General features: G+C 35.6%; 1 protein-coding gene across 3 annotated transcripts in view; it reads right to left on the minus strand.

Annotated features, from left to right (window-relative positions):
* LOC109371665 (cadherin-18-like) overlaps positions 1-15,621 on the minus strand; it is a 455,237-nt gene that overhangs the window by 32,601 nt on the left and 407,015 nt on the right. For all 3 annotated transcript variants that reach the window (XM_019624319.1, XM_019624318.1, XM_019624321.1), the window contains one exon: positions 6,958-7,252. In XM_019624319.1, coding sequence (XP_019479864.1) covers positions 6,958-7,252 — 295 coding nt within the window. The remainder of the gene's footprint in view (positions 1-6,957; positions 7,253-15,621) is intronic.

The following is a 15,621-nucleotide window of genomic DNA, read 5'->3' on the forward strand; positions in this document are numbered from 1 at the left end:
GTACACGTTTAAATTAAGTATTAATGAAATTTAAAATTTATTATTTTTATCACAAATCTACATTTTACTTTTTGTTATCAACTTATAAATAAATAAATAAATAAATATATATATATATATAATTTTAATAAAGAATAATTCTGTCATACCAAATAAAGCCACAAACCATTTTTAGAATCACTTTCACGTGTGTTTCCTTCACTTATTTTTGTGTATTTTGCACATATTCTGCCAACACATCCTTATTTTCTAAAATAAATGGGAGACTATTTCACATGCATTTCTGTAAACATTTTTCTTCCCACATAATGTAGATCTTTGTATGTGCCCATATACACACAAATTCATTCATTCTAAGGCTGCATAGGGTATTCTGTATATGTTTGCAGAGTCCTTTATCTGAAAACTCCCTTATTAGTGTCCTGTAAATGTGTTTCCATCGTTGGCTGTTACGAACCACACTGCAATTGGCACCCTTTTACATCTATCTTTGCACATCCATGTGAGCATAGCTATAGAACAGTTCACAACAGTAGGCTGTCCGACAAATGCATATGTTCTCTTTGATGTGTTAATAGACACTGTCAACTTCCCCTTCAAAAAACTATGGGAATTTATCTGTCTGCTAACATTTCTGCACATTAACAGATTTCTGAAATATCAAACTTTATATTTGGTAGGTGAACACTAGTATCTCCTTCTCCTTTGTGGTTTCTCAAATTACTTGTAAAGTTTGAGATTTGGGAGGGGGGATAATTAACATGTGTTTATTTTTTTTTCTGTGACTCTCCCGCTAATGCTATTTCCCCATTGTAATTTGGTTGTAGTGTATTTTTTTTCTTATTACTGAGACAGCCCCTATGGAACGCTTATACACTTTTAGTGGGATTGTAAATTGGTGCAGACACTATGGAAAACAGTATGGAGGTTCCTCAAAAAATTAAAAATAGAATTACCTTATGATCTAGTAATCCCACTTCTGAGTATTTATCCAAAGATTATGAGAACACTAATTCAAAAAGATATATGTGCTCCTATGTTGACTGCAGTATTATTTACAATAGCCAAGATATGGAAACAATCTAAGTGTCCATCAGCAGATGAACAGATAAAGACAGATAAAGAAGAGGTGATTATATATATACATACATACTCCTCAGCCATAAAGAAGATAAAATATTGCCATTTGTGGCAACAAGGATGGATCGATGGTATTATGCTACGTGAAGTAAGTCAGACAGAACAGGATAAGAACCATGATTTCATGCATATGTGGAGTCTAAAACCAAAAAAGAAACAAAATAACAAAACCAAACAAAAAAACAAACTCATAGATACAGGGAGCAAAATGGGGTTACTCGATAGGCAGGGGGTGGAGGGAGGGTAAAGGTTGCCAAATATATGATGACGGAAACTAGATTGTTGGTCATGAGCATGCTATAGTGTATACAGATATTGAATTGTAATGTTGCACACCTGAAACTTATATAATCATATTAACCAATGGCATCTCAATAAAAACAACAAAGAAACAAAAAGCCCCTTATGTAATAGAAATTAGTCCTTCTCTGCCATGTATGATATTTATGCATATTTCAGTTTACTTTTCATCTTATTAGGTTTAATATTATTTGAAATCTATATTTTCAAATGTTCATTCACTTAAAATTCATGTCATTTCTTTTTGGTTATTGGATTCACATCTTACATTAAAGTCTGTCATCACACTAGACTGTTTTGAGTTTTAGTTGTGTTTTTATTAGCAGATTGAAAGTTTCAATATGTGCCATTTATTTTATTTTATTTTTTATTTTTTATTTTTTTTAGCTGAGGTATCCTGCCACTTATTGGCAGCTCAGTGGCAGTTCAGCTCGGGCCGGGACCCGAACCGCTGCTGCTCAGAGCTCACACTCTTGAGTGAGCTCTTAACCAGCTGAGTCACTCACCCAGCCCTCAATGTGTGTAGCTTAATCATGAATGTACTTACCACTTATTTTGTCCTTAAGCACGGGGAGAAATATAGTACTTCACAGTGTCCCAATGTCATGAGCACACCTGTTGCTCCATTTGAACTCTACTCCTTAGCTCAGTTAACAAAGCTAATTTCCACTCTAGAAAGTGCTTGGGCTACTCCATTTGCCTCAGTATCCACACCATCCATGTCACAAAGTTGTTTCAGCTTTTGGTAAACATACCTTGAACCTGTTCATTGTTTTTATCTACAGTGTATCCAAGGTACATAATTCGGGGTGTCAGAAGGATTTTTTTTTTCAAAAGCATGTCCTGTTGCACTCCCCAGGGATTTGACTGTAGTATAAATAAATGGCCATTCCCTTACTTCCAGGCAATTTAGGATGAATTTTCCTCCGTATGGAATTTGGCCCTTTCAAAATCCTATATCTTGAACAAAAGGAATATTATCATTATATCAACTTTATTCTAATGGTTCAAGGAGACCCCACCTCTGGCTCAGTAAACTGTATGGATTCAGAAACATCCAATTTTTTGTTATAATTATTCCACAAGTAGCTTGATCTAGATTTAATATTTAAACCTGTATTTAAAAATGGAAATCAAAAGCTGAAGTGCTGCCCAGCTTAGAAATATTTTCCAGTTGTAATTCTTACTAACCATGCCATCTTGGGCAAATTGCTTAATTATATGTACCAGCTTTATCCTCTGTAAAACCAGGATCATTTTAAGACTGCTCTCATGACGATACAAGCATGAAATTATTGCAAACAGCATGCAGCACCTAGCACGTAGTAAGTGACCAAAAAATGACCCTTGGAATGTTTCCGTGATCATTATCACAACTGCTGTGGCAACTTATAGGCTCAGACTCCAGTAAAACTAGCTGGTTATTTTGCGGGGATCGATTTTAGATTTTCTGCAGAACTCCAAGTCCACATTCAAAATGTCCAAATCCTTTTATCCACTGATCAGTCCTTGTATGGGCACAATTGATTCTACAGTTGATGGCAAACAAGATTAGATATCTGACATCAACTGTTAGCTATGCCCCAGGCAGGAAGGCACCTTTTCGCCATAGCAAAATCAACTAGCATCATAGTTCCACAGAGGAAGGGGAAAGGAGTGATGATTTCACGTATATTTTTTCCCAAATCAAGGCACCTATTGGAAAATGACATCGTTGTTTCTTATCTGATGCTGAAATGTTTTCTCACTAGTCCTTTGGATTCAACATTAGGTTCAATTCTTTGCTTATTAGATCCATGTTAAAATCTAGAATGTGTCCAAGTACCAGTTCAGATTCAACGTAGCTGCATGTATCTGGGATTGAACTAAAGAGCTTACATAGAAAGAGGTTCACTTTCTTAAGAAAGGCTCTGGGCTTGGCAGGCTAGGGCTGGAGCGCCAGTTCTGCGGAAGCATCCTTTTCCAAGTCCTGTTATCTTTCCGCTCCACCTCACTCAGAAACAGGCTTTCATCCTATGGTTGCCAGGGCAGCTGCACTTCCATACGGCATTTTCATTATAGGCAGCAAGAAAGGAAAATGGCAATGGGTGAAATATGTGTGCCAGCAATGTCTTTTTGTCAGGAAACCTATATCTTTCCTGGAAGCTCCTCTCCATTGTCACATGGCCACTCCTAGATGGAAGCGAGTGAGGGGAGGTACTATTTAACTCTGCTTAGGGTCAGGCTGAACAAAACTGACTTTTCTTAGTAACACAGAATGGGAGACGATATTAGTTGGATAACTTGCAGTGTCTACCTAAAGGGAAGAGGCACAATCCTAGTATGTGTAACACATACTATATTTTGTGTATATGTGTATATTCAGCAGGTTTGGCAGGACACTAACTGGCCTAGGTCAGCAGATGCTGTGAATATCAGGACCATAATGCTCTCCTCTCTTTAGCGCCCGCGCCTCTGGTCTCAGCCCCTGAAATCCCTTACAATGGAGGTTGGCAGACTTTTCTGTAAAAGGCAACAACGGGGAATACTTTACGCTTTGTGAGTCAGCCTTCACTGTAACTACTCAACTCGGCCACCGCAGTGCCCAAACTACCACAGGCCGTATTTCCAAGAATGAGGGCGACTCTGTTCCAGTAAAACATTATTGATAAAAACAAAGAGAAAGCTGAATTTGTTTCCCCTGCCATGGGGTACGGCTTCCTGCTCTACAACAGCACTAGCTTTTTATTTCTAAAATCAGAGTCAATGTAAATATCACCTCTTCTTAAGCACCAGTGTAAAGTGAGCTTCTCTCTCCACTAACTTTCATACTATCCCCTCCGATGAGTATAACTGTTCTTGTTCCAATGTGCGTAGAATGCTAATATGATGATTTTTACGTATTTTTTTCCACCATAATGAGTTCACACACACACACAAACACACACAAACACTCACACATGTATTTCAGAGTACATTGCTTGTATTTTTTTCCTCCCCTTATCATTTACCATGATTTGTATTCTCTCTTCTTTTTTGATTCATTTCTACTATTTCCAATTTTAACTATTTTCTCAAATATTTTTATGGATTTGGAAAGAGAATGATATACTTTCTGGATCTTTCTTCAAAGATTTCTGTCACCCTCACAGATGAATCATTTTTTTGACATAGGCTGTAAATAGAATAATATTCAATTGCTGACCACAGAGTCCAGTATTTCAAGTGATAAATATGATGATGCCAATATATATTGTTACTTAGTAGGAAATTTTTAGAAATCTAAAAGTTTGTAAAATTTCTTTTACTTAAGTTTTAGGAACTTTGCCAGGATTTACATAGATTTGATTCTTATTCTATTAACCCTTCCTGGAACTCATAAAAATCTATTAATCTTGTAAATTTTGTTTATTCTTTACCTCAAGGAAATAATATTATGGTTCTTCTCCTTTATCTGCTCTATTTGCTCTCTGGGAATATATGTTAATCACACAGGAAGTCTAATGACTGTATCCTCCAGGAGTCATCTTTTCCCCACAACTACCATATTTTTGTACATTTGCTCTCTGATTTTTAGCTACTTCTTCCCATATCAAGTCCCAGAATAATAATTTTGGCCTTGGTAGTGAACACCCATGCCTCCATCCATATATTAAAATTTTTGCTGTTTGCTTATTTATAGAAAACATGGCTTTGTGTTAGGGAAATCCCTTTCCGTGTCCTTAGAACACTAGTGCTCTTATGATCTACTCTTGAATACACTGTCTTTCTTGATAATCACTGCTCTGCCTCGTTTTCTCCCTCTAGCACTTTGTCCCCTAGGGTTCTGGCTGTTTTCTTGTGTTCCTCGGGGGGATCTTAAGTAGCCCCTGGAAGTACCTAACAGCCACAGTCTTACAAGTGATAGAGTCACAGGGTCCTTTCCTTTTGTCAGACAGGAGGTGGGCGGAAGGGCTGTTAGTCCCTTGACAAACGCGCTAGGAGGACATCTGTTTAGAGTTCCCATGGAAGCTCGTAGCTGCCAAAGTTAACAGTGTTGAGACTTTCAGTTTCCCCTCAGTTTTCCTTAGAGACCAATGAGCCTGCGTGACTTCTGGGCCACCCTCAGGCTCTCTGAGGCTGGCCCCTGTGTTCTACTTGGGTGCAGAGGGAGCCAGTTTGGCAACTGCTTTCTCCCAAGACTCTGGTCAAGAAAGAGAGCTTAGCCACTCCTCCCAACCCGCTTCCCGAGAGCTTCAGGAGCCATCTGCCTGGCTCAAGAGACCTAAGGTGGGCTGCAGTTGGGAAGAGATGAAACTAGACTTCCATTAAAAAACCCTATATATATATATATATATATATATATATATATATATATATATATATATATATATGAGAAGGGGGTTGTTCATTAAATTTTTAGTGGTAATCATTTCACAATATATGCTAAGTCATTACACCTTAAACTTATACAGTGCTATACATCAATTATATCTTAATAAAACTGTAATTTTTTTCCAAATTAAAAAATATATATACAACAGTGATTTAATTAATTATATATAATGGCCTTAATTCAAAGTAATAGTCACATGTATGCAGTAAACTTAAATATTAAAATCTCTACTCAAAAAATGAGTTCTACATCTCAGTTGAAAGATTCACAAAATAGTAAAAAATTATAATAGCTGAACTTTACTATAATTACATTTAGGAAATCCATCATATGAGATAGAAACAAAATAAAATAGCCAGACCACAGATATCGGTGAGTGGTGGGAAAACCCGGGCTCATCAGAGTGACTGGAGACCTAGATTACAGTTTATTAACTATAGTGTGAGCTTTACATTCAGAGAATGACTCCAGCTTAAAATAACCTGGAGTCAATTTGTTCTTGGCCATTTTCTACATATTCATATGTGAATTTGGGAAAGTTACATAAGTACTGTATGCCAGTAAGTAAATCTTTAAAGTGGTATTTATTCAAAATTCTTCACAGGGTTGTTGTATATTTAACAGTAAGTAACATATGAAAGTACTTAGGATTATGTGAAAAGTTTAATTGATCAATGTAGCTATTACTCATATTATTAATATTATAATTTGGTCATAAACTGCAAGCTTAAAAGATGCAGCAAAAGATTTCCAACATTATATTGTCTTTCATTATCTATGCAAATTGTCATTTTGAATGTGTTTTGGTATGGTCTTAACAATATCTATGAAATGTTTATGTGGTTAAAAAATGTTAACCAAACAAGAATTTTAGGTCTTTTCTGATTTATGATAGTCTTTCCTTGAGATCAAACCATTACTTACACTTATATGTTCAGAAATTAATTTGAATAAATATTATATATGTATAACCAATATACTTTAACAGTTTAGGCCATAGGAATTATTAAAATATTTGAGAATGTCTTTAAATTCCGCCATACACACACACATACACACACACACACACACACACACACACAAAATTAAAAATGGGTCTTCAAAGGATGATTTCTGGATCCTCAAAATATACTAAGTCAAAGTATAAAAATGACTTTTCTTACCCATATCTGACATTTCAGGCACAGTAACGATATAGGGTCCATCTGTGAACTTCGGAGCATTGTCATTGATGTCTTGCACTTTGATGATGAACTCGGACTCAGGTTCAAGAGGCTTGTTTGTCCGTCTGTCAATGGCCTGGGCATGAAGCACATAGTGGGTCTTCTGTTCTCTGTCTAGGCTTTTTGTTGAGTGGATGTCACCCGTGGTGTCATCAATGATAAATATTGTCCCGGCACCTTCTCCAGTAAGGATGTACTTGACAGACCCATCACCTTTGTCAGAATTGGAGTGCAGCTACAAAATACAAATGGAATAATTTCACATGTTTATATTCCAACCTTACATGGTATTCTCTGAAAACTGCCTATCTGTAATTTAATACTTAGTTTGATTATGACTTTTCTGTACGCAGTGTCCCGTGTTACCGCAATCATTTATTTTTCTGAAGTGTTCTCCCACTTGCTGTTAATATTGATATTTTATTATGATCTGTAAGAGCAATTCAATAGCTTTATGAGAAGTTAATAAGTAATGCTTATTAAAAGAAAAACAATCCCTTGCTGTCATTCTACTAAATGAACATTTTACTAACTAAAAGGAATAGAACTGGGAAAATAAATAGCCAGTAAATCATTGATAGGAATGCTGTTTCCATACTTAAATTTTGCTTTTTAATTTGTTTGGCATTCTATTTTAACCGTAAAATTAGAAAAAGGAATATGGTAGGACAAATTGATACAAATTAATACTTAAAATTTCCACTAAAGAGGCACTTGGCATAGAGGCATTAATTTTATAACTTGAAATTTTTCTAGATCGAGTGTTCAGATTTAGAATTAAAAAAATCAACTCAGAGTCAACTATTTCCTTTCTTTAAAGATTATGAAAAATTTTAAACTCAAAATGTAAATAGTAGTGAAGGCTAAATAGGCAAACCCTGGTTTTTAATTAATTGAGATACACTAGTAAATTCTCACTTATTAAAATTAAAATGATTGAATATTCTTTGAACAGACATAGAAAGTAATATTTCAGTAGAGGTCTTCAATAAGAATGACAAATGACATTTGGAAATTTTAAACTACTTTTTTTGTCATTTACACATCATTAAATGCTTTTAAACAGTGTAGAGTTCATACTTAATATTCTACTATAACTTATAAGATCAAAATTCCATTAAGTATTTCCATGAGTGTCACTGCTATATTTCTAGCTAGGACAATTATAGTATTTTCTCAAACCACAACCATATATTTGAAAAAAAAAATTTATCCCAAGAGATCTGAACAGTTATCCTTCATATGAAACTTTTTTAGTCACTACTCACCTTTTGTTCATTTCTGACATTCGGAAACACTGGAAAAATATAACCTGTTCATATAGCATTTGGTTTCTTGCCATAGTAAAGTGAAATTCTTCCAGGTTTATTTTAAAGTCTCTGAATTCTTAGGGGACATTTTGTTAAAAGATAAAATATAGAAAAAGACACTACAATATGAAGAAAGGACTATTTTTACAAGAAAATGAAGATGACTTGAACATAAGTCATAGAATATCATAAATAATTTTACTTCTTTTTTAAAAACACGTAAGGCAAAAACAGGGACACAATTTTGATGAGAATCACTCAGCAAGATTTAACAAGTCACTTCAAAACTGCTTTGGGGGAGATTTTATATAAAAGAAGTAAAAATACAATACATTAGCAGAATGTGAAACATAGCTTTCGAAGATACAACTTCATTAGTAAATTAACTACTAAGGAAGAATGTACAACGAGTTGCATGGAGACAGTTGTATGCATGTATGAAAATGTGTTAGTTTCTTTATGTCTCTTGACATATCATGTTAGCATCTAGAAGAAAATATTTATCATTTATGAAGAAGACACCTATAAAATATCTATAGTCAGCCTGTTTCATATTCTCCAAATTTGCATCAATCCATTACCCAAACACAGCAAAGTAAAGCAACAAATCGGACAAATGTTTTTAGAACCTTTCCTGAAACACTGTTGATATTTATTAAGTTAACAAGAGCTGCGATGGTTTTAATAGCTATTGTATTGTATATAATATATGTCAATTATAAATCTATATAATGCAAATATAAAAAATTAAAAACACTTTTGGAGAAAAGTATGGCTTCTAAAACTAAAATCAGAAAGACATAAGAATGGTTATAACTGACTCTCATCTTCAGGGTATATTCACATAGTCTTCTACATTTTTAGTGAGGTTAACCTGATATTATTCAGTTTTGGATTAAAAGCTCATAATACAAAGAGTTATTTATATTTAAAGAAGAAAGGGCTTTTCTATTAGACCAGCAACAGAAGTAAAATAAATAGTAAAGTTGTCAATCTAAAGCATCTATTAAAATATTATATACTTTATTCTTTGTATACATTTTGGCAAAAAAATTTAAGTAAGAGAAAATTTCCAGTAATTTTTTTTTATTTTGCTGTTAACACTTGGATCTAATTGCATATTCATAAAATTTTTAGAATTAATAAATCACTTAGTCTAAATGTTTCAAAAGTTATGTGTGATTTGGGCTGGCCGAGTGGCGTGATGGTTAAGAACTGGTTTGGGACACCAGAGGGCCCCGGTTCGGATCCTACCTATGAGGGCCAGTGACACTGCCCTCCACAGCTAAGATGCTGAACAACAGCTCAGCCTGGAGCTGGGCTGCCATGAGTCGCCGGTGACGGCGTAGGCTGCAGCCCCTGTGGCAGTGGGTTGCCATGGGCTACTGTGTGAAGCCAGCAGCCAGCGTGAGCGGCCAGCAGCCGCAGTGAGCGGCCGTCCAGAAGCCGGCGACTGATCTGCCTCGCCCGGGAAGAGCGCAATGATGGTGCCAACTTGGGCCAGTGAAGCAACGTCCTCCAACTAGATTGAAGAACAAAAAACGACAGCAACTTGTCTGTTCCCCTTCCTCCAATTCCCCAGCACTGTTCCCATCCCCCCAATTCCCCAATAAAAATCATTAAAAAAAAAAAAAGTTATGTGTGATTTGAAAATAGATGTGCAATACGATCAATGAACTTAACTTAGAAGTATTTATATTGTTGGATAAAAATAAAAGTTATATCAAAATATTATAAAATATATCTGGATTATATTAGCTATTGATAATACTCAGTTTGAGTTTTAAATAATGTAGATCATTTTTTTATTAATGGATTATTTAATCTCTCAGCTGGCCTGGTTGAAACTTGAAATGATTAGTTCCATGTAATACTAATAGGAAATCACCACAGTAGCATTTAGTCAATTCATTTATAGTTTATAGGATTATAATGATAACCATTTGTGAAACAAAAAAGTGATGCACTCTCAGGATTATATCTTCTCTACCATAACTGTTTTCAAATATTCAGTTCTCTTTTCAAAATCCAATCTGTAACAGAGGTTGAGCCTGACAGAAACACTGGTTGTATGGTCTTGTTTTGCTTAATAAGTGTGTTATAAGATCCTGGAAGATCACATGTTTTGTATTAGGTTTTGAAGGGAAGAAATAATGATTGAGTGAGTGAATGAATGAATAAATGAATGAATGAATGAATGAATGAATGAAACGGGTAAGGAGTAATGGCTGTATTTGCAATAGAACCCTTAAAACAGAGACAAAGCCTTTGGATACAGATAATCACAATAGAAACATTGTATCTTTGATTGGTGGCAGCAATGAGACAGCAAATGGAAGGGATTGAGAGTAGAGCACATAAAATAGAAATTCTCTGGATATGCACATGGTGCTGATTTAGTAATCAGTAAAATATTGCATTGTAAGTTATTTAAGAGAGCTTTTTATCATTTTTATATTGAAATACGTAAAACTCTTAGGAAGATGAAGTTGATTTTAGTTATATATAGTGAACTCTTCTTAGCAGATTAGAAATACTACCAGGAGAGCAATAGCAGGGTCTTATTGTAACACACATTGGTGGGAATATACTTTTAGCACCATTAGATTTTACAAAATGAGTGATATTTCAAAGCCGAAGGACAGATGTTATACTGCTCTAAAGGAAAAAGAGGTAATCCTTGTGTATCTGAGCACACAGTAGGATTAATTAACTGTTCTTTAGAGAACAGAAAACACGAGGTGAATGAAGAGAGAGAAAGAAAAGAAAATTTAGTTACCCAAGTAAAGCAAAATGAGTATTTCTCTGACATCAATTTAATAAATGTACTCTGGTATTAAGTAGTAACCTATGGCACTTAAAAAGCTAATGTGACACATATGCATTTTCCCTAGAAAAATGCTTATTCACCCTGGACCACATTAGGATCAGGACCTAAAAATTTATAACTTTCACTCTATTACAGAATTCCTCACAAAGATAACATGCTACCCCTTGGGGAAGAATAACTTTAAAAGTTAAGAGGTTAAGAAGATGGTCACAGAGCAATTAATTTCAAAAGTTGCTTTTAGTTATGACTTCAACCTATGCTAAAAAGATAGGTCACCGACTTAAAATTGTATTTTGGGCTACATAATTTATGTACATTTTTATGAGTAGGAAACTTATGTTTACCGTATTTCAGCAAAATCCAGGAATAAAGTTAGAAATGTTATATAGTAACCTCACTGTTATCACTTTCTCCAACAGACAAAATACAATCGATGTAATGTGAGAGAAATGTGAGGAACATAGGAAAGAAATGTCATTGAAACTTATTGTGTATTCTTCATTGCAGAATGTGTTATACTTCATTTAAACTATAAATACAAGGTGTGATCAGAACACATGGAGAAGGCTGTTGTCGAGTGCCATCCAATGGAAAGGCAGGGATCTTCAATATGGGGAGCAGCACATCGAACCTTAGTAACAGTGTGGGACAAGTTTCATCTTGTTCAGTGCAGTCAGTGGGGTGTGAGCTATGGTTGAGAGAAGGTGTGTTTTAAAGTGTGCCGTAAATCACCCTCCATCATGACAACGCTTTATGTCACACATCGCTTCTGGTATGGCAATTTCTATCAAATAAAAACATTACAGTGTGTCCTCTTCCACCTTATTCACCAGATCTGGCACTATGCGTCTTCTGGCTCTTCCCCAAAGTCAAAATGACCATGAAAGGAAAACGTTTTGAATTGACTCAAGACATCTAAGCAGCCATGACAGTGCAACTAAAGACGCTCACGAAAGAGGACTTCCAGAACTACTTCAGAAAGTGGAAAGAACTATGGGATAAGTGTGTTCGAAGTGAGGGGGCGGGTGATATTTTGAGGGAGATTAATGGTAATGTGTCTTTTACTGTAATATATATTTTTTTATTTAAACATTCACCATATCTTTTGATCACACCTTGTATGCTTAAGGACCTCCACCCAAAGAGCCTCCTCCACACCTAGACTTGAATTAGATGAGAGTTTGGACTTAAGAGCTAACAGTATAGTGGAGTCATACTTGCAGGGACCTTGCGGGGGATGAGGGTATTTGATGGCAGGAATGTGAGTCACTGGGGTGCAGAGAGTACTCTTTGGCCAGTAACTATTGGAACTGCCCATAATAACTACCATCTCCTGCTCTTTATAATTCCTTCTTCTTATAATAGGGAGGGGCATAATAACTTTAATTAGATAAAAGTGATAGGTTGTCATTTTCAAAAACAGGTTAAAATCGTTGGCTTTAGTCATGCTTGCCTTCATACTTGCCTATTCGTATATAACCCTCTGTTGCTCTCTTTTTCTTTCTTGGAGCTCCAAAGGAAGCAAGCTGTCATGCCTGAGAATGTGGAGGAGTTTACACGGCAAGAAACTGATGTCTCCAGCCAATAGCCAGTGTGGACCTGAGGCCTGCTAACGAATGTGTGAGTACATTTGGATGTGAATTTCCTACAAAATTTAGACTTGAGATGATTATAGCCCCAGCAGACAACTTGACCATAGTTTCATGAGATATTCTGACTCAAAGACACCCAGGGGAGTCAAATCTGAATTCCTGACCCATAGAAACTGAGATCACATTGTTGCTTTAAGCCACTGGGTGTTTGTGGAATAATTAATCCACTCATGATGCCTAAGGAGGTCTCTCAAAACAATATGCTAGATGACATAAGACAAACACCAAAAAAGCACATATATTTTCATTCTATTTGTATAAATGTATAGACCAGAAAATCTAAGCTATACTTAGAGAAATTAAATCCGTAGTTGTTATGATCATGGGTGCAAGTGATTGCTGGCAATACTTTTATCTTGATTAGGATGGCTTAGAGCATTTTCTAATGTCCTTACAATATGCACTTACTATGTGCTCGATGTATACCATGTAAAGTGTACCTGCTTTTTAGTATTAATAATTATGAACATTTATTAGGCATCAAAGTATACTGCAAAGGCTGGTACATAAAAACATAATTATCAGTATAGTATCCCTACCACTGACTCACAATCTAAAATGAAATACAAGAAGAATGCTGTAAGCCTACCTTAAAATTTCCCTAGAAATAGATACTTTGGCAAATGAGTGAGTCAAAATGATCTACCACTTCTGGTACAATGTTAATAAGGCTTTAAACATGATCCAAAGAATGTTTTACTTGTACCCAGACATTTTTTTCCCAATTACATTAGGCTCGGTAAAAATAGAGAACTTAGATATTCGGTAAGAACAATCAATTACTTCAAATTTCCCTGTAGGACTTCAAACTTTAGATTTGAAAATGAAAAATCTACCATCATATACCTTAGTAGATACATAAATATTCAGATTCTTTTTCATTCTATGTTCTCTTTGTGAGCTGCTTAGATAATCTTTCTTTAAAATATCACTTCTATCCTTTATAAAATTAGAGTCCTACAATTAATTAAGTAGGATCTGGAGCAAACTTTGAAGTGACAGGACCAGAATGTTTTTGGCTTTTTTTTTTTTGCTACCAATAATAATAATAATAATGCATTTATTTTGCACTTACTATATCCCTCTCAAATGTCCATGTCTTAATCCACAAAATCTATTAATTTTATTTTACATGGAAAAATGGATATTGCTGATGTTAATAAATTAAGCAACAATTATGTTGGATTCTGCCATTGTGCCCAATGTAGCCACAAGTGTTCTTGTAAGAGAAACAGGAAGGCAGGTGAGTCAGAAAATATATGACTACAGAAGCATAAAAACAGGGAGGAAGGGAGGCAGAGAAGGAAAGAGGGAGAAAGAGGATTTGATTGATTTGATTTGAAGATGTTATGCCTTAAAGACTGGGAACTGGCTGGGCCGGCCGAGTGGCGCGATGGTTAAGAACTCGCTTGGGATGCCAGAGGGCCCCGGTTCGGATCCCACATATGAGGGCCAGTGACACTGCCCTCTACAGCTAAGATGCTGAACAACAGCTCAACCTGGAGCTGGGCTGCCGTGAGTCGCTGGCGACGGCGTAGGCTGCAGTACCTGTGGCAGTGGGTTGCCATGGGCTACCGTGTGTAGCCAGCAGCCAGCGTGAGCGGCCAGCAGCCAGCGTGAGCGGCCAGCAGCCGCAGTGAGCGGCCGTCCAGAAGCCGGCGACTGATCTGCCTCGGGAAGAGCGCAATGATGGTGCCAACTTGGGCCAGTGAAGCAGTGTCCTACACAACTAGACTGAAGAACAAAACGACAGCAACTTGTCTGTTCCCCTTCCCCTAATTCCCCAGTACTGTTCCCATCCCCCCAATTACCCAATAAAAATCTTTAAAAAAAAAAAAAAAAGACTGGGAACTGGCTACAAACCAAGAAAAACAGGTAGCTTCTAGCAGCTTGGGGGGAAAAAAAAATATAAATATATATATATATATATATATATATATAAAATTATCCTCTAGAGCCTCCAAAAAAAATGCAGCCATGTTGACACCTTGATTTTAGGACGTGTGAGCACCAGAACTGTAAGATAATAAATTTGTGCTATTTAAGCCATGAAGTGTATGGTGATTTGTTACAGCAGCGTTAGGAAAATGATATACTTGTGTATATCACATATCCTGCTAAAAGATAACATACAGTTTCTTAACGTAATTCTAAGGGATAGGATTTTTATTATTCCCATATTTTTTAAATGAACACATTGAATGTTGTTGTTAATTTGCCTAAGGTTATAAGAAAAGTTGGATTTGAAACCATCTAAATTTAACTTTAAAACCTGGACTTATACTTTAGCCAAATGACATTATCACAGATATACAAACATAGTTATTGAAAAGTTGAAACATACAAAGCTGTAGATACATTTTCACATCTTCTGGAATACTCATACGTTAAATCACCAAACAGGTTTAAAATTAACTATGTCTCCTCTTAAATAAATGTTAGCACCTTAAAGTTGATGAATTGTTATACAGTATTTCTATTATATTTTTCCTCTTATACTCATGTTCATAAATGTGTATTATAAATGTATATACATAGGCTACAAATAAGGAATTACTGTGTCTGTTTCATATTTCAGCAACTACATATTAAATATTTACTAAGCACCAATTAACTTGAACAACTATTAAGGGCCTGGCAATATAAAAATAACTGAAAATTCAAGGACAAATTAAAAGGCATTTGTGCTAATGTTCTAGAGACTACAGGGCAAGATCCAATCAGGAGAATTCTGAAGAGGTAGGAAAGGCTCAGGTCCTTGAATGGCATATCAAAGAGTTTAAAGTTTTTATTGAAAAAAGAAAAAAAATGT

This window comes from Hipposideros armiger, unplaced genomic scaffold, assembly GCF_001890085.2.
Source record: "Hipposideros armiger isolate ML-2016 unplaced genomic scaffold, ASM189008v1 scaffold_583, whole genome shotgun sequence".
NCBI lineage: Eukaryota > Metazoa > Chordata > Mammalia > Chiroptera > Hipposideridae > Hipposideros > Hipposideros armiger.